At 52.0% G+C, this 23475-nt stretch overlaps 7 protein-coding genes across 7 annotated transcripts; 3 read left to right on the forward strand and 4 right to left on the reverse strand.

Moving 5' to 3' along the window:
* Positions 1–242: 242 nt before the first annotated feature.
* Positions 243–2332, reverse strand: BO72DRAFT_464497 (zf-CSL-domain-containing protein; the record flags this gene model as incomplete). Its single annotated transcript, XM_040946643.1, has 6 exons — positions 243–305; positions 368–632; positions 956–1252; positions 1365–1921; positions 2017–2115; positions 2189–2332. The coding sequence occupies 6 exons, from the start codon at positions 2330–2332 to the stop codon at positions 243–245; spliced, it is 1425 nt and encodes a 474-aa protein (XP_040806692.1).
* A 6010-nt stretch (positions 2333–8342) lies between these two features.
* Positions 8343–11521, forward strand: BO72DRAFT_393951 (WD40 repeat and Utp12 domain-containing protein). The gene is made up of 2 exons (XM_040941956.1): positions 8343–9078; positions 9139–11521. The coding sequence occupies exons 1-2, from the start codon at positions 8516–8518 to the stop codon at positions 11123–11125; spliced, it is 2550 nt and encodes an 849-aa protein (XP_040806693.1). The 5' UTR covers positions 8343–8515; the 3' UTR covers positions 11126–11521.
* Positions 11522–11579: 58 nt separating this feature from the next.
* On the reverse strand, positions 11580–12404 carry BO72DRAFT_482318 (uncharacterized protein; the record flags this gene model as incomplete). Its single annotated transcript, XM_040947722.1, has 2 exons — positions 11580–11872; positions 12085–12404. 2 exons carry the CDS (start codon positions 12402–12404, stop codon positions 11626–11628), a joined length of 567 nt encoding a protein of 188 aa, XP_040806694.1. The 3' UTR covers positions 11580–11625.
* A 529-nt stretch (positions 12405–12933) lies between these two features.
* Positions 12934–15263, reverse strand: BO72DRAFT_418881 (WD40 repeat domain-containing protein; the record flags this gene model as incomplete). Its single annotated transcript, XM_040942642.1, has 3 exons — positions 12934–13844; positions 13902–14603; positions 14771–15263. 3 exons carry the CDS (start codon positions 15261–15263, stop codon positions 12934–12936), a joined length of 2106 nt encoding a protein of 701 aa, XP_040806695.1.
* An 882-nt stretch (positions 15264–16145) lies between these two features.
* On the forward strand, positions 16146–18025 carry BO72DRAFT_393957 (Rab geranylgeranyltransferase BET4). Its single transcript, XM_040941957.1, has 4 exons — positions 16146–16266; positions 16330–16440; positions 16500–17088; positions 17166–18025. The coding sequence occupies exons 1-4, from the start codon at positions 16258–16260 to the stop codon at positions 17537–17539; spliced, it is 1083 nt and encodes a 360-aa protein (XP_040806696.1). The 5' UTR covers positions 16146–16257; the 3' UTR covers positions 17540–18025.
* Positions 18026–18742: 717 nt separating this feature from the next.
* BO72DRAFT_7319 (putative GTPase activating protein (Gyp5)) lies at positions 18743–21904 on the forward strand. The gene is made up of 3 exons (XM_040950653.1): positions 18743–20583; positions 20637–21578; positions 21639–21904. The coding sequence occupies exons 1-3, from the start codon at positions 19018–19020 to the stop codon at positions 21699–21701; spliced, it is 2571 nt and encodes an 856-aa protein (XP_040806697.1). The 5' UTR covers positions 18743–19017; the 3' UTR covers positions 21702–21904.
* A 99-nt stretch (positions 21905–22003) lies between these two features.
* On the reverse strand, positions 22004–22735 carry BO72DRAFT_443548 (Dabb family protein). Its single transcript, XM_040943596.1, has 2 exons — positions 22513–22735; positions 22004–22388 (listed from the first exon to the last, which is right to left on the reverse strand). The coding sequence occupies exons 1-2, from the start codon at positions 22615–22617 to the stop codon at positions 22176–22178; spliced, it is 318 nt and encodes a 105-aa protein (XP_040806698.1). The 5' UTR covers positions 22618–22735; the 3' UTR covers positions 22004–22175.
* Positions 22736–23475: the final 740 nt, after the last annotated feature.

The following is a 23475-nucleotide window of genomic DNA, read 5'->3' on the forward strand; positions in this document are numbered from 1 at the left end:
CGCTCGGTGCAGATATGACCATACCCCGATCTCCTCACGCACCACCTCAGCATCAAACTCAAGCCCATATGATTCACGGAACATGAGACCGACAAACCCATTCCATCCCACGCAGCCCAAACCCCCCTCCTTCCTGAATCTCGACTCGAAATCAATCGCAGTCAACCAGAAAAGGAAGAAAACGAAGGCCCAAGCAAGCCTTAATTCCGCTGATGGGATTACTTTTTTCCCCCCGGAAAACTTCAAGCCTGAACAGCAACCGCGCCAGCGGATCCGTTCTTATCGTCATCCTTAACGAGATCAGCCTGCATGGAGAGAAGAATACAAATTAGCCACAAGCCCACAAGCCCACAAGCAAAAAACTCACCTCGTCGAAAATCACCCGGATCATCAGACTGCAGCTAGGACAGACGGCGATGTCCTCGCCGTCGCGGAGGTCGTCGATCGCGATCTCGAACCGGTCGCCACACGGGCACGGGTAGTGGTAGATCTGCAGGTTGGGGTCGAAGGTCATGTCTTCGATTTCGATTTCGTCGTAGATGGAGATCGCGTCGTCGGCCATTTCGATTTGGAAGTTGTGTGGACAGGAGTTGTGAGTGGGTTGGGGTTGTGTTTGGACTGGTATAAATTCTCTGGGGGAAAGGGGGTGAAATCGTTCAGATTGGAGATTAAAGTTATTTGGTTTGACTGAGTACTAGTGTTTATCGCAAAGGGAAAACTTTTGGCGGGACCGGACCGAGTCAGGTGATTGATTGATTGCGGGGTGGCTGATTGGTTATCGTCAGGTACAGTACAGCGGCCATCACCGGGGACCACTCAGTGTACCTGAGTATCACCACTAGACTACCGTTGACATCTTCCCAGACAAAAGATGAGACTGGCATACGTAGCATTGGCAAATCATATGAGTTAGGGTATCATGTCAAACTATCATCAAGCATCACTTTATCGCAACTCGCCCATCTGCCGTGCCTCGCCTCTCACCTTCTCCACCTCTCGAATCAGGGTCCAGTATCGACAGTAAACCTCTTGCATGGTTTCGGGCTCGGAGCGCATTATATCTTCAGACGCGCCCTCCTCTCGATCGGATTCTTCCTCTGCCACAAGACCATACGCTCTCAACTCCTCCAATGCTTCCGTACGCCTCTCTTCCAGACGCTCCCGCGTATCCTCAAGATGATCCCAGTACCGACCAAGCGCCGCAACAACCTCCGGGGTATGGATCGAGGCCGAAATATCCAGCTTCATAACACTAATATATCAGAGCAAGTTGACAGTCAGCCACGGCCTCCATTTCCTCCAGAGGCATCAATCGAGCCCTCATGGGAAGGGGGAAACAGAAGGAGAGAACAGAATGACCATACCTGAGCCTGCCTTCCAGCCCCTGCGCGACCGTGGCCAAATGCTCTGCCTTGGCCTTCGTGGCCCGCGCGAATGCCCCATGTTTCGCCCGTTCCAGAAGCATCACCGTCCGTTCTAGCACCGCGGCCCGCGTCGCCAGAACTTCGGCAGCTGTCGCAGCCATGCGGGTCCGCGCTGCGGGTAATTCGCTCAGTTGTATATGGCGCAGGGCCTGGATGCGCTTGTCCAGCCGCGAGGAGAGAGTGATCTGCTGCGCTGCGGTTCTTCTGCTGCCGGTGGTTGTCTGGCGCGTGCGGGCGCGGGTACGAGGACCGGCGGCGGCCGATGCATCTGAGTCGGTTCCTGCGTCTGTGATTGCGCGTAGATCATCGAGATCGGCCAGCAATATGCGGGAAAGAGGCTCAGCAAGGTCGGGGAGGCTGGAGTAGAATAGGTCGATGTCTGGAGTGAGGAGTTGGAGGGTGTCGGTGTCGGGTTGATCGTCGTGGTCCGCAGGAAGATTGATCACATCGGGGCGAGATTCGAGGTAGAGGTATACGATGGCTGCGGGGTCTCGACACTTGTTCGAGAAACGAGTATCCACAGTTGCATGTCAGTTGGCGCCTGATGGCAACACGCAGCCAGCGGCATGCTTAGGGGTATCCGCTCCCTTACCTCGTCGGGAAGCTCGCTATCGGGGTCAAACGCCAATCGTCGCAATGCCTGCTTTGTGATCTTCTTCCTCGCATCGCGGATACGACAGTCGTTCAATTCCTAGTTCGCAGCATGAAGGCTATGTTTAGAGGAACAGCTGGTAAGGCTATCGCGGACTACCACGCTGACATACTTCCAAAAGTGCCTTTCTTGCCGGCTGTGCATCATTGGCGCGCGTCGAACCATCCTGGTTGAGAAACTTTGTAGTCACTTGTTCATAAAGATGTCTGAACTGGGGATTGTTCTCAAGAATGGCTGGATCGCAGGGCGGGATCATCGTTGGGGTAGCGATTGCGGGGACGGATTTGTGAAGAGGATGTTTACTTTGCCTTTGCTCTTTCTTGTCGGGGTACGGAGACGTAGTAGTTTAACCTCCGCGGCGACGTTGAGCGGCTCACCGCCCTGTGCCAGGCAACGAGGCCTTCATCTCCTTCGAACAGAGGGCAGGTCGAAGGTTACCCCAGACAGTTCCATACAATTACGAAAGGAGAAGATGTTCATTTGGAGACCAACGTGGCCTGTATAGCACAAGTAATGCTTCGCAATCGCTTCCGTTTTCACGTTTCTTTCGTAATCATACACAGACCCTCGCCACTCCCACCACGCTTTGCTCACTGAGTCCAATCACCGATGCCTGAAAACTGGTCGTTTCGCCAGCTCAAGGCTAAACCGACGACTGTCCAATGAAAGCAAACTCAATCTTCCAATATTGTCACGCTGTGAGGTCGACAATTATCCGGATCACCCGACGGATCCCCCAGCCTCGCCTTATGTACAGTTTTGGAGAGTCCGAGGAACAAATCGAACCATCCTCCAGATGTCAAAGGGGTCGGTCGCTAGGGAAAAAAGAGAAATGACTTAGGAAACGAACGGTAGCTCATTATTGTATGGAGAACATGGCAAAAAAAGACAAACAAGAGTAAAGGGTGTGCGATGGTGAGAGATGAGACTAGCAATGGCTTCAAGTGGCAGGAGCAAACACCACCGTCGGCTAAAGCTCCATGGCAGATACATGGTAGGCTTCCTACCTGGCAGGCACTTACTCCTCCTCGCTCTCCTCAGAATCATCTTCCGAATCATCACTACTCTCGTTGGCCTCGACAGAGGGGACAGGGTCGGGTGAGCGACCACCGCCTCCCTGCGAGAAGCGCGACAAGTTGCTTTCAAGCATGTTTATCTGCGCCTCCTGCTCATACTTGCTCATGGGTTTGTTCTTTTTCGGCTTGGGAGCAGCAGTTGTAGTAGAAGTCGCCGCAGTGGGAGTCGCAACTTCCTCATCCTCCATCACATGAGGCGCGTTCTTCTTGACAAAACGAAGCAGGAGCACAAGAACCTCGTTGGGAAGCTCATCGATATCAAGCTCGATCTCTGTCTCTTGTGTACCCTTTTCAAAGTGTTAGTTCCACGGCCCGTCTTTACGGTGAAGGGGGAAATAGCATACCTTAAGAGCCGGAACGTTGCTCTGAATAATCTTGAGCGCTTCCTGCATCTTCTTGTCGGGAAGACTACTGATTCCATTGGAGATAATCTGCTTTTCCTGGTAGGTGACCCAGCGCTGCTTCTCAGGCTTGGTACTCTTGGTGCTGATCTTCTTGTCCTTTTTGACATTGCTCGAGCTTACGCTTCCAGGCTTCTTGACCTCCTTCTTCATGGGAGGCTTCGACTTGCTGATTTTCTTGGAGCCAGGAGGAGTCTTCTTCTTTTTCTGAGTAATGGCCTCAATCTGACGAGACATCTCTTCCATCTGCTTCTGCAGCAAACTGAGTTTTTCAGCATCATAATCACTTTCCTCTGCCTCTTCTTCACTCTCGTCCTCGGAAGACTCTGCAGCGCTCTGGTGCTCGGGGTGAGGTTCGTGGGTTTCAAGATACCGGGTCTTTTGGGCCCATTTCTGGTTGAAGATCTCTTCCAGACGCTGGCCGGCAACATATGTGGGATCGCCGGGGATATTGAACTTGAAACAGTTCTTGAAGATCAAGCGCATGTCTAATTCGAATTCCCTGGCATTTTCGTATTGGCCAGCCTTCAGTTTGGTCTGTACAGTAGATAGATCCATCGGTTTCTTGATGATGCTGTGGTAGGTAGGGATGTTAAGGGCGACGGGGTCAACAGGATAGTAGAAAGGCGCCGCGTAGTTGAAATGCTTCGGCTTATACATTTCCTCGCATACTTCGGTGCAGAAGCGCAGCTCCCATTGATACTTCTTCTTCTTTGGCTTTGCAGCGTAGGGAAGATCACGCTTGGGAGGGTGGATGGAGCGTTTTGGACGACCATCTGCGTTAGCAGCAGAGTCACGACGGATCAGCGGCAAACCCTCCGGACCTAGAGCGAACGTGGTAGACTGAGGAGAGTTGCCGGTAGCACGTGCCGTACTAGGACTCGGCGCCGCCCGAGGTTCTCGACGGGCTGCCGACGTCTTGGGAGGGAGTTTCTTTGCCTTCTTTTCTTCCATCTCATCAGGCCTGGGAAGATTGTGCATCTGCTTCTCAAAAGTTCCTCTGAGCCTCTGACCCTCAACTGTGACCAAGTGATCGGGGCCGTTGAAGGTTAAGGAGTTCTGGCACATTAGTCTGAAATCATCTATTACAGCCTGTGCGCTTCTGTACTCGTTGAATTTGAGCTTCCGTTCAATGGTTCCTAGATCCATTGGCTGCTTGATGATTTGCGGATAATGGGGAATGTTCAATTTGATCGGATCCACGGGTTCTCGATAGAATCGCGAGTCATGCATGCGTTTCAGGCTCGTAATCGACTTAAGCAAGAACTTGTGTTGAACCTTGGTGATCCCACCATATCCATTGCTCGAGCCAGCGGAGCGGCTTTCATGGGCCGGTGTAGGTGCGCTAGGAACTTTGAAGTCGGTTGCAGACGCGCCTTCTCCGCCGAACTTGGTTCGCTTAGCAGCGGGTTCGTCACCATGATCAGACTCTCGCTCCCTTGTCACCTTCGTCGGGGACGCTGGAACCACCGGGGCGTCACGCATCTCGTGGTCAACGCTTGGAAGAGGCGTCGCGGCAGGAACAGATCTGGCAACATCGCTTTTGGACGGGCTGGTAGAAGGATGGTGGGGAAGTTCTGTTTTCACAGATCCAATATTCTGTGATGACTGTGCAGTGCTCTCCACTTTGGCATCGGACGTATCAGTTGATGGCTTTGACGTATCCGGTGACGCCTGTGTGTTTTTGGGGCTAAGAGTGTCCGCGCCCGTGTGCGGAGCCTTCTCAGTAACAGATTCACTGTTACTTGCAGTAGCCTTGTCTCCCTCACCAGTCGCAACTGAATCCACGTTTGAAGGTTTTTTATCTTCGGACGCGACGGCTGGCTGTGCGGGTGTGTCTGTACTCGCCAGAGAAGGAGACTTGGGTGGAGAAGCGGTTGCAGATAGGCCGTTTGGAACAGAAGTTTGTTCGGCACTGTGACCATTGACAGCAGCAGACTTTGTGTCTTCCGAGGGCTTCTCGGCACCGTTGACGGGCGCATCGGGTTTGACACTGACTACAGCATCTTGGGAACTACGAAGGTGGTCAGCGACGAGACGTAAATAATGATAAGTGAGGTTGCGAAGATACGTACCCTGTGCGATCGACACCAGCAGGCGAGACTCCATTGGGCGACGGCGGCAGTTGAGGCTTCTCCTCCTTGAAGTCAGAAGGGGCCTCCGGAGGCGGCGTCGCCATTTGGGGTCGCTGTGAAGAAAAGCCCGCCTTGGGGTGGCCGAGATACAGAAAATCTAAGCAGGCGGCGATTCCGATGGGAGTCTCAGTTAACCCAAGGATTTTAGGAAGCGACGGCAACAACAATCAACTGAATAGGTAACACTCTGCGCTATCACAGACTAATGAATGGATTCGATAAGCGGGCGAGCAAGTAAGCTGATTAGATGACAGATGACAGAAGGGAAAACCGGTTGAATAAGCAGTCCCAGTATGATGCGACGCCACGGGAGTTGCAGCAGATACAGGAAATGATGAAGATTAGCGCGGGTCGCAAATGTGGAGAATGCGACAAGGCACTGGGCAAGTACTTATATCGCCAAGAGGCGGCGGGCGGTAAATGCAACAGTCACGTGGGCGGCAAGCGTGGGTTAGCTAAGCGGAAGGCAGCGGCGCCAGACGGATGTGAAGGGAAACGATATCAGAACCGAAAGGAAAAAGGGGATTGAAGAGGAATTGAGATAAGATGGCAATCAAGGGTAAGTCACTGAATGCCGGAGTTGTTGAAATAGTCACCCGTCATTCAACACACGTGCCTTTGTTCGTGCCTTAGGCCGATTAAAGGTTTTGGCAACGCGTTGGTAAAGAGAAAGGGAAGGACACGGATGGAATTGGGTTCGGGAGCTTGGACGGAAGTCGTTGCTAATAATAATAAGAAAGGGGAAAGGGGGAAGGTGAAAATAATAAGACCCCAAGGGAAAAAAAAATAAAATAAAAAAATAAAATAGATTTATCCCGAATAGAATAAGCAGCTGTAGTAGCTGTGGCTGGGATCGAACGGGTGAGGGCGCGACGCGATACAAGACGCGTGAGTAATATCCAGGGGCAACCGAGGATAAAACAGGCTGCAACAGCTTAGAAAGCAGAGAAAGATGAGTGAGGTGGAGGGCGGTCAGCAGAGGGGAGGAGGGAATGGGGGGTGTGTGGTGGTAAAGTAGGGGAAAAGCGTGACCGGCGCGCAGCTCTCAGCTCTCAGCTCCAGAAACAGAGACAGAGAAAGTCGGAGGGGGTGCTAGAATCCTTAAGTACGAACGGCCGCGTCGCGCCCGTCCGCTCTCTGCCGCTAACTCCATCTGCTACGCTAGTCCCAATTTATCTAGTTCAAGCCATTCTACACCTCCTCATTGGTTCGCCGATGACGCGTTCGACGGATTTCTGGTTACTATTGGTCGTATCCAACCCTGGTCTTTGTCGGAAACATCCTCGAAGCCAGACACCAAGACAGAGAGTGTAATGGTTAAAAAAAAAAAAAAAAAAAAACGAGGTTGTCCACTCGGTGAGTGATGAATGAGGACCGTATCCTCCAAAGAAAAAAAAAACTGATCCGAATCACTAAACGGTGGCATACCGATCTGCACCCTGTCGACCAGATACATCACTATGGTACCTTGGCCAAGTGAGATCAGATATGACATACCCGATTAGAGTGTGTTAGGCCTTCGGTGGGAGGATGCATCATGGATCTAATAGGAAGCTTACAGACCTGCTGCTGGCCGCCCGAAGCCAGGATGTGTTGGTCTGCTGACTTGGTGCAACCCCAGGGTTTAGCCCTGAGCCCTCCCTTGCATCGCATCCGGTTTAGTCCGAATGCTGATGTAACCAGGCCCTTGGGTCTTTGCAAATCAAATCTCCGAGTGGCCAGGTCTGAACATTCAACGGATTTAACGGATTTGTCATACTCATAAGAACGCGCATCGATGAGCTGGAAACAGTGTTGGTGTCGTGGAGGTGAGAGATTCGTAGAGGTTCCCGCCACTATCATCAAATCAGAAGCTGGGCCTCACTGAGGACATGAAACCTTCAGGTCATGGGGTTTCGATGAGTATGACACATATCGATTCCCGGTCGCTCGGCGCTCTTCGAAAGGATGACTCGTCTAGGCAGCCGTTCACAAACCATGGCGCCTGTTGTCTCAATTAGCCATACTCTTGGGCTGCTCAATCGCGTCGGTTATGTCTTGTAGCAGCTAAAAATTTTTGTCTTCAAGTTGAACGTGGACGTGAAGATTTGAAGACTGTGGCACATCTGTTGCTGTAACCATGCCGAATCTGACCAACTGGCTGTTGGCAGGTAACCCAGGAACTGCCGCCCTGGCAGCACTGCGATTGTGATCACAGGGGAGAAATGAGATGACAGCGAGGCGAATAGTTTCCCCTAATCTCATCGAAAGCATCGGTGCTTGGAGAGTCGAGATATGTTTGAGGTAGTAAGGGTCTGTATTCCTGGGCTCTTTGGCTCTCAAGATCCTGCACGGTTAGTGTAATGTGAGGTTGTTGATGACTTCTGGTGTTAATAAAAAGCATTGCATGAAATCTTGAACTGTAAGTAGTATCAAAAAGGATACTAGAGTATCATTTTCGACCCATTCTTCTCTGCACGTAAGATTTTGTAGGACAAGGAGATGATTAGAGGAAGAACGCTACGTACCGGCACCTCACCCCTCCGTGTAATTGTGCTTGGCTGTAGCGGAGGATTAGATAAGACACCCGGAGCGGAACTCGATCACGGGCAGCTAACCCGCAACAGGCCAAGCGCATCTTTACAGAACTTTTTTTTCCTCTTCAGCAACCTCAACTCGGGTCCAGAAAGTCGGCGACGGTCGACCAGCACAACAGTCTTTTAGAGTCAAGAGGTTGTCGCTCGAATTTGCTGTGGGGTCAGGCTTCTTATCGCCCTCTGCTACCTCCTTTGCGACACGGACACATTTGCATTTATCGCCTTGATTCCACCCGCAGAGTCCATCCAAAATGGCCAAGAAAGCGTCTCGCCCGGCCGCTTCGAAAACTTCCTCCGCTGCGTCGCCCGCGGTAATAGGATCGACACAGATCGGAAATCAGTCTTCAATCTTAAAGGCGTCTTTCGCTCCATCAGAGTACCAACTGACACTCTTCGCGTCGGTCATTCAAGGCCTTGGTGCTCAGCATCTCCGCATTCACGATACGAACACAGGACGGTTACAGTGCGAGCATGTTTTGGGTCCCAAGGAGATCGTTACCTCACTAGACTGGGGTTATTTCGCCGGTCGCCAGAAGGACAAGGATCAATCGAAGAAGAAGAGAAAGAGGAATTCTGATATCAATGGGGACGCTTTCGATCAGGGCGATGTCGTCGTTGCCTTTGGAACCAACACTTCTGAGATTCGAATGTATTCGCCTGTGGATGATAAGATTGTCGGCACGCTTGCAGGTGGACACGAGAGGGGCATCAAAGATTTCAAGTTCACCCCCAGTCGGCCTGGCCAGGAGGGTTGGAGTATTGGCGGAGATAACAAGCTAGTGCAGTGGGACCTCCGCACCGGACAGAAGACAAGGTAAATTCAGCTCAAGTCACCTCCTACTATAGTCATCCTTTCGGCTGATCATATTCTCAGAACCATCCATCTACCTTCCACGTCGACATATAATACACTCTCGCGTCCTCTTCCTTCTAACCCCCATGTCATTTGCGCCTCGCAAACGCCGTATATTGTTAGCGTCGAGAAGGACGAACCTCCTGTGTCGTTTGATGCTATGCGCAACCCTATCAGACAAATCTTCACATCTTCAGCAGAGTCTGCGGGGACGGGATTGTTCCTTGTATCCGATAGTGACCGCTACATTAATGTCTTCGATGCCGAGAAACAGAAACTTGTCATGAACCTCGTGGCTGAGCAGGGTGTGAGCTCCCTAGCTTTGTACACCGGCGCCGAAAAGAACGGCGATTCTCTCCCGGTAGAGAAGCAAGTTCTCGCCGCTGTGACTGAGGATGGCACGATTGAACTCTTCACGCGGCCTTTCGTAACGCCCGCTGAGCAGACTTCTGCCAAGGGTGCTGCTCAACAGAGGGCCAGATCTAAGCAGGCCATCAGAAGAGCAGAGGCATCGATTAAGGTCACCATGTCTGCTACCTCCGAGGCGCTTGTGTCAGTTGTGGCAGCGACGTTCCAAGGCCCCGACCTGGTTATTGTCTGGGCTGACGGTGGTGTCGTTCCTGTCTTCGAGCGGGTCCAATGGCTCGATGAGGAAACCGACGAGGTGTTGTTCACTGGCACTAGGACCTTTCCTAGAACCAAGTCTGGCGGAGTCTTGGGTTCCGTCACCACGAACGGAACCAGAAGCGCTAGAGAAAACGATGTCGACCAGTCCCGGGCCACGGTAGAGCAGGGAAACATCATTGAAGATGACATCGAAATGGAAGATACCAAGGAAGATGCTGTTTCCCAGGCCGACAGTGAAGAAGAGTCCGACTCCGACGCCGACAACGAGAAGCCCTCGAAGCAGTTGCAAAAGAAGGAGGAGGACAGCGATGTCGAAATGGGTAATGAGCAAGAGTCAGGCTCCGAGGACGAAGAGGAGGAGACTGGCGAGCCGTCTTTCGGTGAGCTTGTGCGCGCTAACCAGGAAATTGTTGACGTCGAAGCCGAGCTTGAGGACGACGTGCATATGGGATCCCTGATCCCCGGAAAGCCAAACGCCGCGATCCAGCAAATCCCTTCGGGCGTGTCACTGTCCACCGTCCTCACCCAGTCTCTCAAGACCAACGACACCGCTATGCTCGAGTCATGCTTCCACACCGGCGACCTCTCTATCATCCGCACTACCATCCAACGCCTCGACTCGTCCCTGGCAGCCACTCTCCTCCAGAAACTCGCAGAGCGCCTTTCCGGTCGCCCCGGTCGTTACGGGCACCTGCTAGTCTGGGTCCAGTGGACCTGCGTCGCGCACGGTGGAGCCCTTGCTGGTAAGCCCGAGCTTCTCAAGCGGATGTCGACCCTCTTCAAGGTCATGGAGCAGCGCTCTTCAAGCCTTCCTTCGCTGCTCCTGCTCAAGGGCAAGCTCGATATGTTGGACGCCCAGCTCGGATTGCGACGGTCGATCCACAACGGCGAAGAGGCCATGGACAGCGAGGATGAGGAGAACATCATTTACGTGGAGGGACAGGAGGATGAATACGAGGATAGCGACGCCGAGGCGAACAAGGACACCGTCACACCCCGCACCAAGTCGATACGTGACCAGACCTACGATGAGGAGGAGTCGATGATGAATGGCGTGCACTACGGTGGAGACTCTTCCGAGGATGAAGAAGAAGGCAGCGAAGAAGAGGAGGACGAGGATGAGAACATCCTCGATGTCGAGGCGGAAGAGTCCGCTGGCTCCTCCGATGCGGAAGAGTCCCTCGAGGAAGATGAAGACGAGGATGACGAGGATGCCGAGAGCGTCGGCTCTATGGTGGACTTCGTCGCCGATACGGAGGACGAGGAGGAGTCTGATGACGAGGCCACTGCCGCTCCTCAGCCTCCGCCTTCCAAGAAGGCCCGGCTGAACAGCGGTGGCGGTGGTGGACGAGGCAAGGGCAAGAAGGCAGGAAGAAAATAGGCGATAGATCAAAACTCTCTTTTTTTTGTTCACCTTGTCATCCCATCTTCTACCACCTCACCCTCTCCTACCATTAGATTTTATACCCCCGTTCTTCAGCAGCAGCAGTAGCGGCAACAGTAATGTTGGTGTCATTCTCCCCGGATGTTTTATTATTGCCTCCAACCTAAAAAAGTACAGAGAGAGAGGGGGTGGATGTGTTGAGTTACGAGTAAAGGATCATGTTTTGATTGGTTCCACTTGGGATTTCTTTCTATTTTTTTCCTTCGTCGTTTTCACCTCGGTTTTCCCGCCACTTATCGCATGCTAGAACTAGGGCGTGAGCAGTCAAAAAAAGGGAGAGAGGGAAGGAGTAGTGTGAATATATCAATCATCTTTTCTTCACCCGGCGAGAACATAAATATATCTTCCCTTAGCCACGTGACATACCATACCACACCAACAGCCAGCAGGTAACCCAACTGCACCTACCAAGTCATATCCCCATCGAATACACTCAATCACGCCAACACCTCCCCCGCCCCACAAGCCCCCGAATGCAACACCCGATGCGCCGGCACCTCCGCCAAGGGCACCTCCACCGCCACCGTCATCTGACCGGACGGATACGTCGTCGTGTGGCCCTCCGCGCTCACCTCCTGGGTGTCCAGCGCCAGGATCGCCCCGTTCTTGCCCCCGGTCACCCACGCCTCGTCCGCGGAGGTCGGAAGCGTGATGTGCGCCACTCCGGAGAGGAAAATCACCCATCTGTTTTTTTTTTGGTGATGTTACTTTAGGTACTGTACACGCGACTCATGACCCGAGCTGAACCATAGGACGAGGGGGTTCGGGGATAAGAAGTAGTGAGGGAGAAGGAGATTGATGGTCATGATTTATGGTCTACTGGGGCTCTGGGGCTGGGTACTGGGAGATTGCGGGTGAAAGGGATGGGGAGCAAGGAAAGGGAGGGGGAAACATACTGCAGCGCGGGAGCATTATGTTGGCCGCCGTCATAGTTGGCGGGGATGAGGATGTTGGTTGCGTTGCCGGTGATGGGGCCCAGATTGAGGACGGCGTTGCCGGAGACCCCGGCCTCGGAGGTGAGGGAGTAGCCCGGTTGGAGGGCCCAGCATTCGAGCACGGAGTGGTTGTTGTGGGCTGTCAGGGTGGTGATGTTGAGGGTGCTGGGGAATGAACTGGTTGTCGCTGTGGTGTTTGTGGTGGTGGCTGCTGCTACTGCTGTTCGAGCAGTGGTGCCGAGGGCTAGGATGGTCGAGATGAGGATGGTGAATGCGCCCATTGTAGATGGTTGTAGCTCAGAAGCAAGGCTTGAGATTGATGGTTTTGGAGGGAAATAGACCGGTTGATGCTGTAGTACTGAGTACTGTACTGTTCAAGAGGCAGGCTGCTGTAGGCGATGGGCTACAAATATGATAAAATATTGCTTCGGATTATGTGCCACCTGAGGGCTAAAAAGATCCGAGTGATTGAATTTACAGCACAGTGGGCTCTTTATTTCAAGTAAGTCTATTGATGATCATTTGTTTCCGTAATGCAAGATCGCGATGGAAAAGGCTTGAGTCAGTTTAGACGCGCTATTGATATATGAACAAAACCCATGCAGCAAGGATCTTCGGCCCGGTCCGATTCCAAAGGCAGGAGGATTCCTTTCGTTCGGCACACAAGGTTCCGTGAGGTATACATGACAGAGAGGGCTCATTAAAAAAATAATGGGTTACTACAATCTAGTAGTCAGCGGGTTGTGATAATGATACACACCTACGGCAAGCTTCACGACCCTCGTCGCACTGGTATCAGGATCGCTGATATCAACGAATGATTTCATCCCCCGCTTTCTCGAGACCTTCTAAGCCCTCGAGAATGCCGCTGCCCCCAAAAGAGCCCGCTACTGCAGCTGTGCTTCGCTTAGATCCGCTCCACACCTCATGAAACTTGACGCTTTGATCGCTCGAAGCTACGATGATGCAGCCTTCGTGCATCGTGCGCGAACACCATAGGCCTCCCTCCTTAGCGCGTGGCCGTACAAAGGCGCGACTCATACGGCGTCGACTCGGCTGATATCGGCTTTGCCCGGCTAACCGGTCTTGGTTTGCTGCGCTCGACACGCACTCGTCTTCGACCTCGTCCGAAGCTTCAGGCTCGAAAATATGGGGTCTTCCAGGATAACTGACAGCGCAGAGTGCCCGCCCGCAATCGACCACGAGGTCATTATCTGCGCTTTCCCAGCTACTACCGTGCGGCCCCCAAGGGATGGCAGCAATTTGCTCACAAGTCGGCCAAGCGAACACCGCGATTCGGTAGGGGTGCTCTGGCTGGGCGAACCCGAATGTAGCCACAATCTCCCGCCTGGTTTTGCTCCAAATCAAGCCCGTCACTTGTGCATATACATGAATTGTGGCCAGGCATGCACCTGTCGGCGCGTGGTAGAAGTGGATAGTTCGGTCGTTGGATCCTCCACCGGTGGCCAGGAGGGATGGTTGCCAAGGAGCAAATGCAATCGCTTTCACCGCCGCCCCATGGATTAGTCGATGTTTTTGACGGTTGGCTGGAACCATGATTGTCTTCTCACCACCGGAGATCAATGACCCCGTATGGTTCAGCAGCGAGGTGGTAAAAGGCCTAACATATGACAAAGCCCAGGGCGGAAGCAGATTGCCGATGAGACTGCGTCTTCGATGATGGAGCCTACCAGCCTCTGTTGTAAGATAAGAGGCCGAACCTGTGCCTTCTGTGCCTCCTGACTGGCCTGACTGGCGCGTGGATTGGTGTGAAGAACGATATGACGAATCAGTTTGAACTGAAAGATTGAGTTCACGCGGAGGAAGAATAGTCTGGAGCTCAAATAGCAGACAAAAGTTGTCATTGCCCCCCGTTGCAAGGAAAGAGCCATCTGGTGACCAACTGATTCCACAAATTTGCTGTGTGTGAGCAGCGATTTTGGCGAGCAAGGTCATGGCTCCGTTCCAGTCATATCGATCCCATATCTCATCATCAGGCCACTCCACTGAGTAATACCATATGTTCCCCAGATTATCTCCTACAGCCAGATCCTCGACATCAACTTCCATGTTGCGGAAGCGTTCTGATGTTCTGCGGGACTTGGTTTGCTTGAATGCCACACATGTGATGCTCTCAGGATGGCTAATCTCAAATCGGACCTTAGCGTCGAAGACACTCCACAAACATAACATCCCCGACTGTCTTGCAACAGCCAGTATACTTTTTCCGCCATTATCAGAGGAGAATGCTAAAGATGTCACGTAGTTGGAGGGATGCTGATCGCTAAGGGGAGGATGCTGTACTCCAAGATCTTCGGACCACAAATACACACGATGACCCAAACCAACAGCAAGAATGCCGGATGTGGGTGAATACGCCAATGTTGAGCAATAAAAGTCATCGCGGAGGAGGGGCGCATCGAGAATGCGAAACGGACGATTGGGGACGACTCGCTTACTCGGCTTGGATACAGGCATCCCTGACAGTGGGCTTGATGGTCAGTCATAGGTCTTGGGACCCTGAGAGGCCCAAGGTAGCTCAAAGGACGACAAAAGATAATCAACAGTCTACCAGGGGCCTCGTTACTAGAACAACACGAAACAATACAAGCACTCGATTGACCTTGTGAGCAGAACTGGGACTTACACAGATCTCTCCCATTTCGTTTCCAGGCGTTATCCTTCCACACAAATGGAGAGAATCTCTCGTAGTCCGATGAAGCTGGATTCGGCAACCCGCGGAGCAGTGACCAGGGCTTACTGCTTTGTATAAGTCTTGTTGCCGGATCAAAGTCCAAAGCAAGTGCCACCCTGGATTTGTGTTTTTCGCGTTCCTCGTTCGCCGCAGTCTGGGGTAAGAATCTAGCAGTAAACATGGGAGCAGTAGTGCCACTGGCGAAATGAGAGCCCGAGCCACGAGCAACTGTCGTAGATGCTCGACCCAAGGAGGCGGAGTTTCCTCCAACATTCCAGACAGCTCCATAGCTTATTTGTCTCGAAATGTCTCTGGTGTCGCGGAACGGCGAATCGCTTCCAGTATAGGTAGGCTCGGTGACAAGATGAGGACGATAGTGAGGGCTGCAAACGCGATTTGACGCTACTTTGGAACCGCTGAAATATCTTGGAAGGTGTGATGACATGAACGGGTCATCTCTAGGCGGTCGTCGTCGCAGTAGCTTCTCCTCTGGCGATAACTCTCGCGGTTTCTTAAGTACATGGAATGGTGTTGTGGGCGCGCAGTTGGACTCTCGCAAGGGAATATATCGATCAGGCAGCTCACATCTCGTACCGCAGTCAGATGACTTGTAGTGCACGGGGAGTCTGATCGTCGACCGAGGTTTCCTAGTTGGCCCTGTTGTTAAGGTAGACAACGCGTGGTCTGAAGCCCTCAGAGCATTCGCATGAGGGGCGGATGGACGCCTGCTTCCCGGTTTGAGAGAAGAAGACTCGAAGCTCTTGGCATCTTGCAGTTTCTTTGACCCAGGTCGAGGAGTATGTATATTGAGTTTGGAATGAGTGACGGGCTCCAAGAGTGATGGGGCACTCGCACACAGGTGAAATGATGGTACTCGCCCTCCTCCATTAGCTGATGGATTGGGTGCAGAAGGATCCGAATGGGAATGAGAGGTTGTCAGCATTGAGCTTCGCGATGAGCGAGTGCTTGAGGTCATTGCTCTCCCCGCCTCAGTCTGAGACTGAACAAGTAGTTGACGGTGCGCGGATAATAATCCCCAGATGTATAAAGAACGCTGTTAGTAACTGTGTCTTTGGTAAAGTTCGTGGAGCCAAGAAATGAGCCGGAGCTCTTATTGATATACTGCCATGCTGCCAAAGAACAGCATGGCGGAGTGATAGCTGGCAAGAGTCAGAAAGAAGAGACTGACCATGATACCTCCGATGATTGCAAAGTAGAATGGTTGTATAGAGCAGGACACGTGACTCGTCTAGATAAGGAAAGTGGCTGCGGCTCCCGCCCTGGAAAGGCAACCAGGGACTCGGTAAGTGGACTGGGAATAGTCGCCGCTTCACATACTCACTCTTATCGATAACCTTAGTGACCGCCAACCTATTTGCAATCCATCCGCCCAAGGAAGCCCTGTTGCAACATCCCAAAAAAGTCTCTCTTAATCTACAATGGCTGAAGTGACGTACCTATTCTTGCTGGCTCATTCGCGCACATCAAACTGACCTTGTGTGCAACTACAGCATGGGATTCCTCGATACGCCCGTAGAGGGGAGCGGACTGAAGAAGCTCGCCAACAAGAGCTCCGCAAGATCGAGAAGTATCGTGAACTCGAACAGTCGGTTCGAGAAAAGGTGCATTTATGCAATCGTACATCTCTACATGGCAAGCGTGACCTAACGGTGGTGACCAGATTGCGGCACAGCAGTACACACCAGAAACTCTACAGAAGATATCCGAACTGCTAAGCAGCAACCCAGAGTACTACACGATATGGAATTATCGTCGTCAAGTCTTGCGAAGCGAATTTTCGCGCGCAGAATCTAGCGGCTCCAACGAAACAGCAGCAGAACATGTTGCTTCCTTGATCAAGAACGACTTGCTATTTCTTATTCCCTTGCTCAAGAGTTTTCCCAAGTGCTACTGGATTTGGAACTACCGCGTCTGGCTCTTGGACGAAGCCAAGCGTCTTCTTCCTGCTTCGATCTCCCGTCGATTCTGGCAAGAAGAATTGGGCTTGGTAGGCAAGATGCTCAACCTGGACAGTAGGAACTTCCACGGCTGGGGTTACAGACGATTTGTCATAGAGACTCTTCGGGAGCTCAAGTCCGCAGAGCAACCCAGCGAAGACATGACCCAGGCTGAATTTGACTACGCAAAGAAGATGATCGGCGCCAACCTGTCGAATTTCTCTGCTTGGCACTATCGTACCAAGTTGATCCAGCGACTACTAAACGAGCGATCAGCCAGCGATGAAGAGCGGAGAAAGATGCTCGATGACGGTAGGTTACGTTTTCCGCCGTGTGGCGCAGACACAAGCGTCTTACTGCGTGGGCATGCTAACATGTCATTTCGGAAGAGTTGGAATTGGTCCATCGTGCCCTGTGCGACCCATATGACCAGTCATTGTGGTTCTACCACCAGAACTTAATGTGCGTCTTTGATCCGACGGTAGCGGCGCAGACAATGGCACCGAATCTCAGTGACTCGGAACGCTTGGAATATCTCCGCCAGGAGATCGAAGAAATCGAAGACATGCTGGATGGGGCGGAAGACTGTAAATATCTCTACCAAGCCTTGATCGACTGTACGTTGTTGGCTTGGAAGGTGGAGGGAATAACTCCCGCCGATACGCAGAAACGAGCGGTGCTAAAGTGGCTTGCGGAGTTGAAGAAGCTGGACCCGCTGCGACAGCAACGGTGGCTGGATTTTGAACAGTCACTTGCCTGCTGAGCCGATCATGATCATCCCTTGCCGACCGATCTGGAAACTCCGCATAAGTCCGCATAAGAATCTGATAGGTAGAACGCCATCTTCGGGATATTCTTTATGAGATTTGGATTTCTATGTCATTTTTTTTTCCCTTGGTCCCTTTCTCAATCAATCCTTGCTTAGCTATTATGCTTCTGTGTCCCACATATCGTCATATACACTAACCAAGTAACAAACTAAAGATAGCGGAATTCAGATATATACGTACCGCTTAGTTGGTGGAGACGGCAGCTGTCGAGGGGGTGGGTGAAAATTATTATGAATGTTGGTGGGTTTCAGAATAAGAGGTGTGTGGCTCTGGGCAGGAATATTGCCCTTAGATATCGATCAATACCAAAAGAATCAACCCACGATTCAGTCCCCATGGGAAGAGAGGAAGAGAGAAAGAGAGAAAGAGAGAAAGAGAGAAAGATAAAAATATGAAACATGCTGCCTGCAGACTTGGACATTCAATGATACGTCGTTCACCTTGTCTTTGTTGATTAGAACTTCCCCTGTCTATTATTTTTAGTCTGGCAATCAGTTGGTTGGCCTTGTCAAAAGTCTTCTTCTCCTGACTACCTTAGTAATTGATTAGTGCGGAGTACCACCAATGGTACAGTCCTGGACCTAGACAACTGGTACTGTAGTTCAAGGGGGGGAAACTTTACATGCAAGAGTCAGTCAGCCAGTCAGCCATTCATGCCACAATCACAGTACTTCGTACACAATAATAATAGAGAGACTACTCCGTACGAAGTACGCGGAGTCGAGACTGCCCAGTCGGGAACTGTCCGCCTCCTCTCCAGCTTCTAGTTTGCTGCTCTTCTCTCTCTCTCCCTCTCACTTTCTTCCTTCCATTCCACTCTTCTATTGTGTATTCTTGCAACCTGTCTCCAACTGCACCTAAAAAAAAAGGGAGTCAACCTCCTGGATTTACTTACTGGGAACCGATCTTCCTAGTTCCGTGGCACGGTCCTGGAATTCCACCCGCTGGCTTCTGGGTCCATTCATTCCATTCATCCCCATCTCCCGTTCGTCTATCCAACCTCTCGCTGTGCACTTTCCCTCCCCCCCTTCCCTTCCTCCTTCCCTCGAGTCTCAAGTCTCAAGTCTCAACTCCTCACCTCTCTCCACCACCACAATTAATTTCTTACCTCTGACAACGGTCGGTGGCTACCGTCCCATCTCCGCCTGCCTCCACCTCCCTATCATGGAAATTTCACAATCCTGACCTCCTCAATCGCTCTCCCCCCTCCCCACGTATCGCGCGTGTATTCAGCCTCGTTGTATCAATCGGAATTTCAAATCTGGAAACCAACTGGTCTTACATAGTTTCGGCCCCCCCAGGTGGTCGGGTCTAAAATATGTCGTCTTCCAGACGCAATAGCGAAACCTACGAAGGAGTGAGCCTCTGACTCTCGATCCGAATATATTCGATATCCTTAGAGGGCCCCATAATGACAACTTACTTGTACCAGGAATCTTTCGATGATGCACCTGAATCTCCGACTTCACACGCTGGTCTTAGCGTCTCGATTCCGAAGAGTTCCTCCTCCCGATCGTTAACAGACAGCCCTCCAAGTGGATCGAATGTAACACCTCAATTGACGGAAGCACCCCCGCTACCTATAAGCTCCCAAGAGGACCCGGAACACGTTGAAGAGAGCGATGCTGCCAGTGTAGACAGAAAATCCGAAGCAGAGGATACCCCCCGCAAGACCAAGAAGTCGCCATTGCTGACCGCGCATCGGCTGTCGACTACTTCCCTCGACGAGGTGAACCTTACCAGCAATAAGGAGGAAGAAGAGTCGCTCGAGAACCAACGCTTGAGCCAGGAGCTCAAATCTGGCACACCCCCACCAAATGTATCTAGAGACTCGATTTCGTCGCAGAGCTCGCGCCTTCAAGGATCGACCAATGGTTTGCCCAATGGTGCTTCCACGAACAAAGCGGCCGCTCCTGCACCACCCCCACCACCAACCCGTTCGTTCACCAGCCCCTTTGCATGGCTTTCTCGAAGCTCGTCGTCCAACAAGGAGGCTAAATCGCCTCCACCACAACCCCGCCGCAACACGGCTGCATCGATTTCCACACTCTCCAGCAATCCTGAGGGTCGACACCACGATGGAGAAGATGTGGACGGCACAGGCTCAAGGCGGCCTCGACGAAGCAGCCTGAAGGATCAATTCAAACAGCTCAGATTGCGTGACGAAGGTCTTGTATCGGAGAACGACGAAGCGAGTGTCACGTCAGGACGGGCCAGTATTAGTCACTCTGCAGGGAGCCCTCCGAGCATCCCGGAAGAAGGCGACAGCTACACGAGCATCACTCCCTCCGCAGCTTCTCCCTCCAATGGCACGTCGACTGTGAATCCAAATCTGCCTCCGGGTACAGTTGCAGGCTTCTCCGCCTCAGCGACAGATGCGTCTGCACCGGTAGACTGGGAGCTCTGGCAGCAATTAGTCAATCGTGGTCCACAAGCGCTGAAAGGGGCGAATTCGGAGGAGCTCAATGCCGCTATCAAACGAGGAATCCCGCAAACTATTCGAGGGGTGATTTGGCAAGTCCTGGCTGACAGCCGTAACCCCGAGCTGGAAGAGGTGTACCGAGAACTCGTTGCTCGTGGTACAGACAAGGAGAAGCAGCGATCCGGCAACGGTTCAGTCAGTGGACTAGGCGAAAAAGACTCTGCAAGGTCGTCATCTCGTTCTTCGGTTCGCTCAGAGCGATCTGCTTCTCTGGCACACTCGGTCAATGGCTCCTCGAGCCCTTCGCATGAACTCGATTCCGAACGGCTGGCCAAGGAACAAGCAAAGAAAGCGAAGGAGGATGCATTGGCGCTGCAAAAATTGGAGAAGACAATCCGACGCGATTTAGGCGCTCGCACGAGTTATTCGCGCTATTTTGTTTCGCAAGGGAATCAAGAGGCTTTGTTTGGGCTGTGTAAGGCGTATGCCCTTTACGATGAGGGCGTGGGATATGCCCAGGGAATGAACTTTATTGTCATGCCCTTGCTCTTTAATGTAGGTCAACGAATCTTTCAAAAGACCAATGAGTGACACTGACAATCTTGCAGATGGACGAGGCGGAGGCATTCACACTTCTGGTCAAGCTCATGAATCATTATGGTCTGCGGAAGATGTTTATTCAGGAGATGCCTGGTCTTCACCGCTGCTTGTATCTCTTCGAGCGTCTGCTGGAGGACTTTGAGCCGGCCCTCTACTGCCACCTCCGGCGACGCGGTGTACCTCCCCAGCTGTACGCAACACAGTGGTTTCTCACACTGTTTGCTTATAGATTCCCTCTACAACTAGTCCTTCGTGTTTACGATCTTATATTCAATGAAGGCCTTGAGAATGCTATTCTCAAGTTTGCTCTCGCCATCATGCGCCGAAATGCAGACGCGCTTTTGGAGATGAAGGACATGGCACCTTTGACCACGTTCTTGAAAGAGCGTTTGTTCGACGTTTACATCGACAGGCAACCGACTCCCTCCTCGATCCTGGAGTCCGGCTTCTTTGGCAGCTCGGGCGCTGCCGACAAGGAAGTCTATCGCGCGGATATCATGGTGCAGGACGCTTGCGCTATACCTCTAGAACCAGAGACGGTCAGTGCGTACACAGCTGAGTGGGAGGACAAGGTACGGACGGAAAAGGAGCGCGAGGCCGAGCTCGAGAACCTGAAGCACACTGTGGCCGTGCAAAGTGCCCGGATCCGCCAGTTGGAGGAGCAGAACGAGGCTTCTGACAAAGAGCATGTCCAGCTCGCGTCAGAACTGGTCCACATCAAGGTTGAAAACGAAGAGCTGACAGACATCAATGATGCATTGAAATTGCAAGTCAAAGAGCTCAAGATTGTGGTGGACAAGCAGCCAGCAGAGGTGGAGGAGAAGCTGCGCACAGAGATGGACCGCATCATGCAACGCAACCTTGAGGTTCAAAATGAGAACCGGTCGATGGTCGAGCAGATGGCAGAGATGGAGAAGGAGCTGGTAGAGGCCAAGATGAAATGGGCCGAGGTGAGTCTGCCTTTGAATATTCGGTTCCCACAGTGCAACGCTGACTTAGTGAATTGAAAGATTCATGAAAACCATGAAAATCTCAAACAGAAATGGAGTGACCTCCGCAAGGCTCTCGACTAGGTCGCGGGTTGTATATTCTAGGCCAGCACTGAGTGATAGAGGAGTGGTTGCTGGCTTCGCTGCTTTTCTCCCCTCGCTCTCCTCGTTCGGTCTCCTTGACGGTTTCTGAACCATATTGTACATTTTAAAACGGCTGACAAGGAGGGGAAAACTCTTGGGTACCCTGTACTTTTAATCCCAGGCCATGATGGGCGAGGATCATGTTAGTTGTCTCATGTTTATGTTTTTATCTTCACTTCTGCTCGATTCGGCAGCGAAACCAGGGCTGGCATTCAGCTATGCTCCAGCATGCATGCATGGAACTGATTGATGAATTGGATATCATACCCCAAGACACGAGTGTCTGGGCAAAGTATATTCAGATAAATATCCCCTCTTTATTGAGAAGAAAACCTCCCACAAATCATGTCGATCATAAAGTCTATACCCATTGACCACTTTATCCCTCTTCCCCTTTGGATCCTTTTCAGATCTTCACAGAACACTCTCAAAGTACGTCGTCAACACATCCTCCCGCACGGGTCCCACCACCGCCTTCAACGCCTTGTGCGCCTCACACTCGGTATCATAGTACTTCATATCCTCCAGCGAGGCAAACGTCGTCTTGACGCTGAGATTGTACCCCTTGTTGCGAGGATCGGGGAACGAAGGCCCCGCGGCCGCGCTGACGATATATGGCTTTCCGTCCTAAACCACGTCCAGTGTGTCAGTATGCTCATTCCGTTTCCTTCAACCCAGGGTAAGTGGAGTGGAATCAGTGACGTGACTCGGGGTCTGATGCTCGGTGCTTGGGCTAAGTATGAGTATTTACCTTGACGGCCGTCTTAGCAAGGACCTTGTACTGTTCCAGCACGCGGTCCCGGGCCGCCTCGTCGGGGATCTTGAAGAGGGTGATGCGTTCGACGGCTGGGGCCATTTTGGGGAGGGTGCGGAGCATTCAATTCGTAGCCAACAGGTTTTGGATGGGTTTGGGTGGGGTATTGGCTTTTGGGGATTCGTGTTTGAGGGGCAAGTTGAGGATCAGAAGTGAGGTATCTGTATGTATGTATGTACTCCGGAGTATGTATGTATATGGTGAAAGGTGGGTGGGTGGGAGGGGAGGAGGGAGGGAGGGCTTTATGTATCCGGATACTATCCCGTCGGGGCAGGCAGAGTATACGCGGTTGCGGGGTAGGTCCAGGGAAAATGAGAGGTGGTAATTCTACCATATAGGCGGTATTTCTGGTGGGGATTACAGTTGTTGCTGGTTAGCCTGGGTAAGATCGATCGGGTGCTTGGGGTTACTTCTTTGTGAGAAAAATACGTCTGTAATTGTTGAGCAATTGCGCTGATTATTGTATGTACTACTCAAGATCTTGAGGGGGGCTTTCCGACGGATGTTCGGCTGGCGTCGGGTACGGTCGGATGTAGTTGGGAGATGAGATGGATTGTTGATTCTTTGGGCTGTTTTGTAGGCATCGGGGCTGATGTGAGCTGGTGATTCACTTTACTTTGCGAGATACTTGCGGATGTCTGGGAAGAGGTTGTTGTATGATTCGGTATGCAGGTGGTGGTGCATCTATTGTTCTTGCTTGCTTGTTTGTGTATACCTCTAAATTAGTGGCTACTGTAATACTAGGGGCAATCGATGACGACGACTCCTCGACCGCGGAATTATTTCCTCGCGCTCCCTTTCCGCCGCGCCCACCCCGGCTATTTTCCTTGCCGACGCTGCGGAATAATACCTGTCCTGTGCCTCCTTGTCGATCTTTCTTTCTTGATGATGATCTAATGA

The sequence above is a fragment of the Aspergillus fijiensis genome (genome assembly GCF_003184825.1).
Source record: "Aspergillus fijiensis CBS 313.89 unplaced genomic scaffold BO72scaffold_1, whole genome shotgun sequence".
NCBI classification, from domain to species: Eukaryota; Fungi; Ascomycota; class Eurotiomycetes; order Eurotiales; family Aspergillaceae; genus Aspergillus; species Aspergillus fijiensis.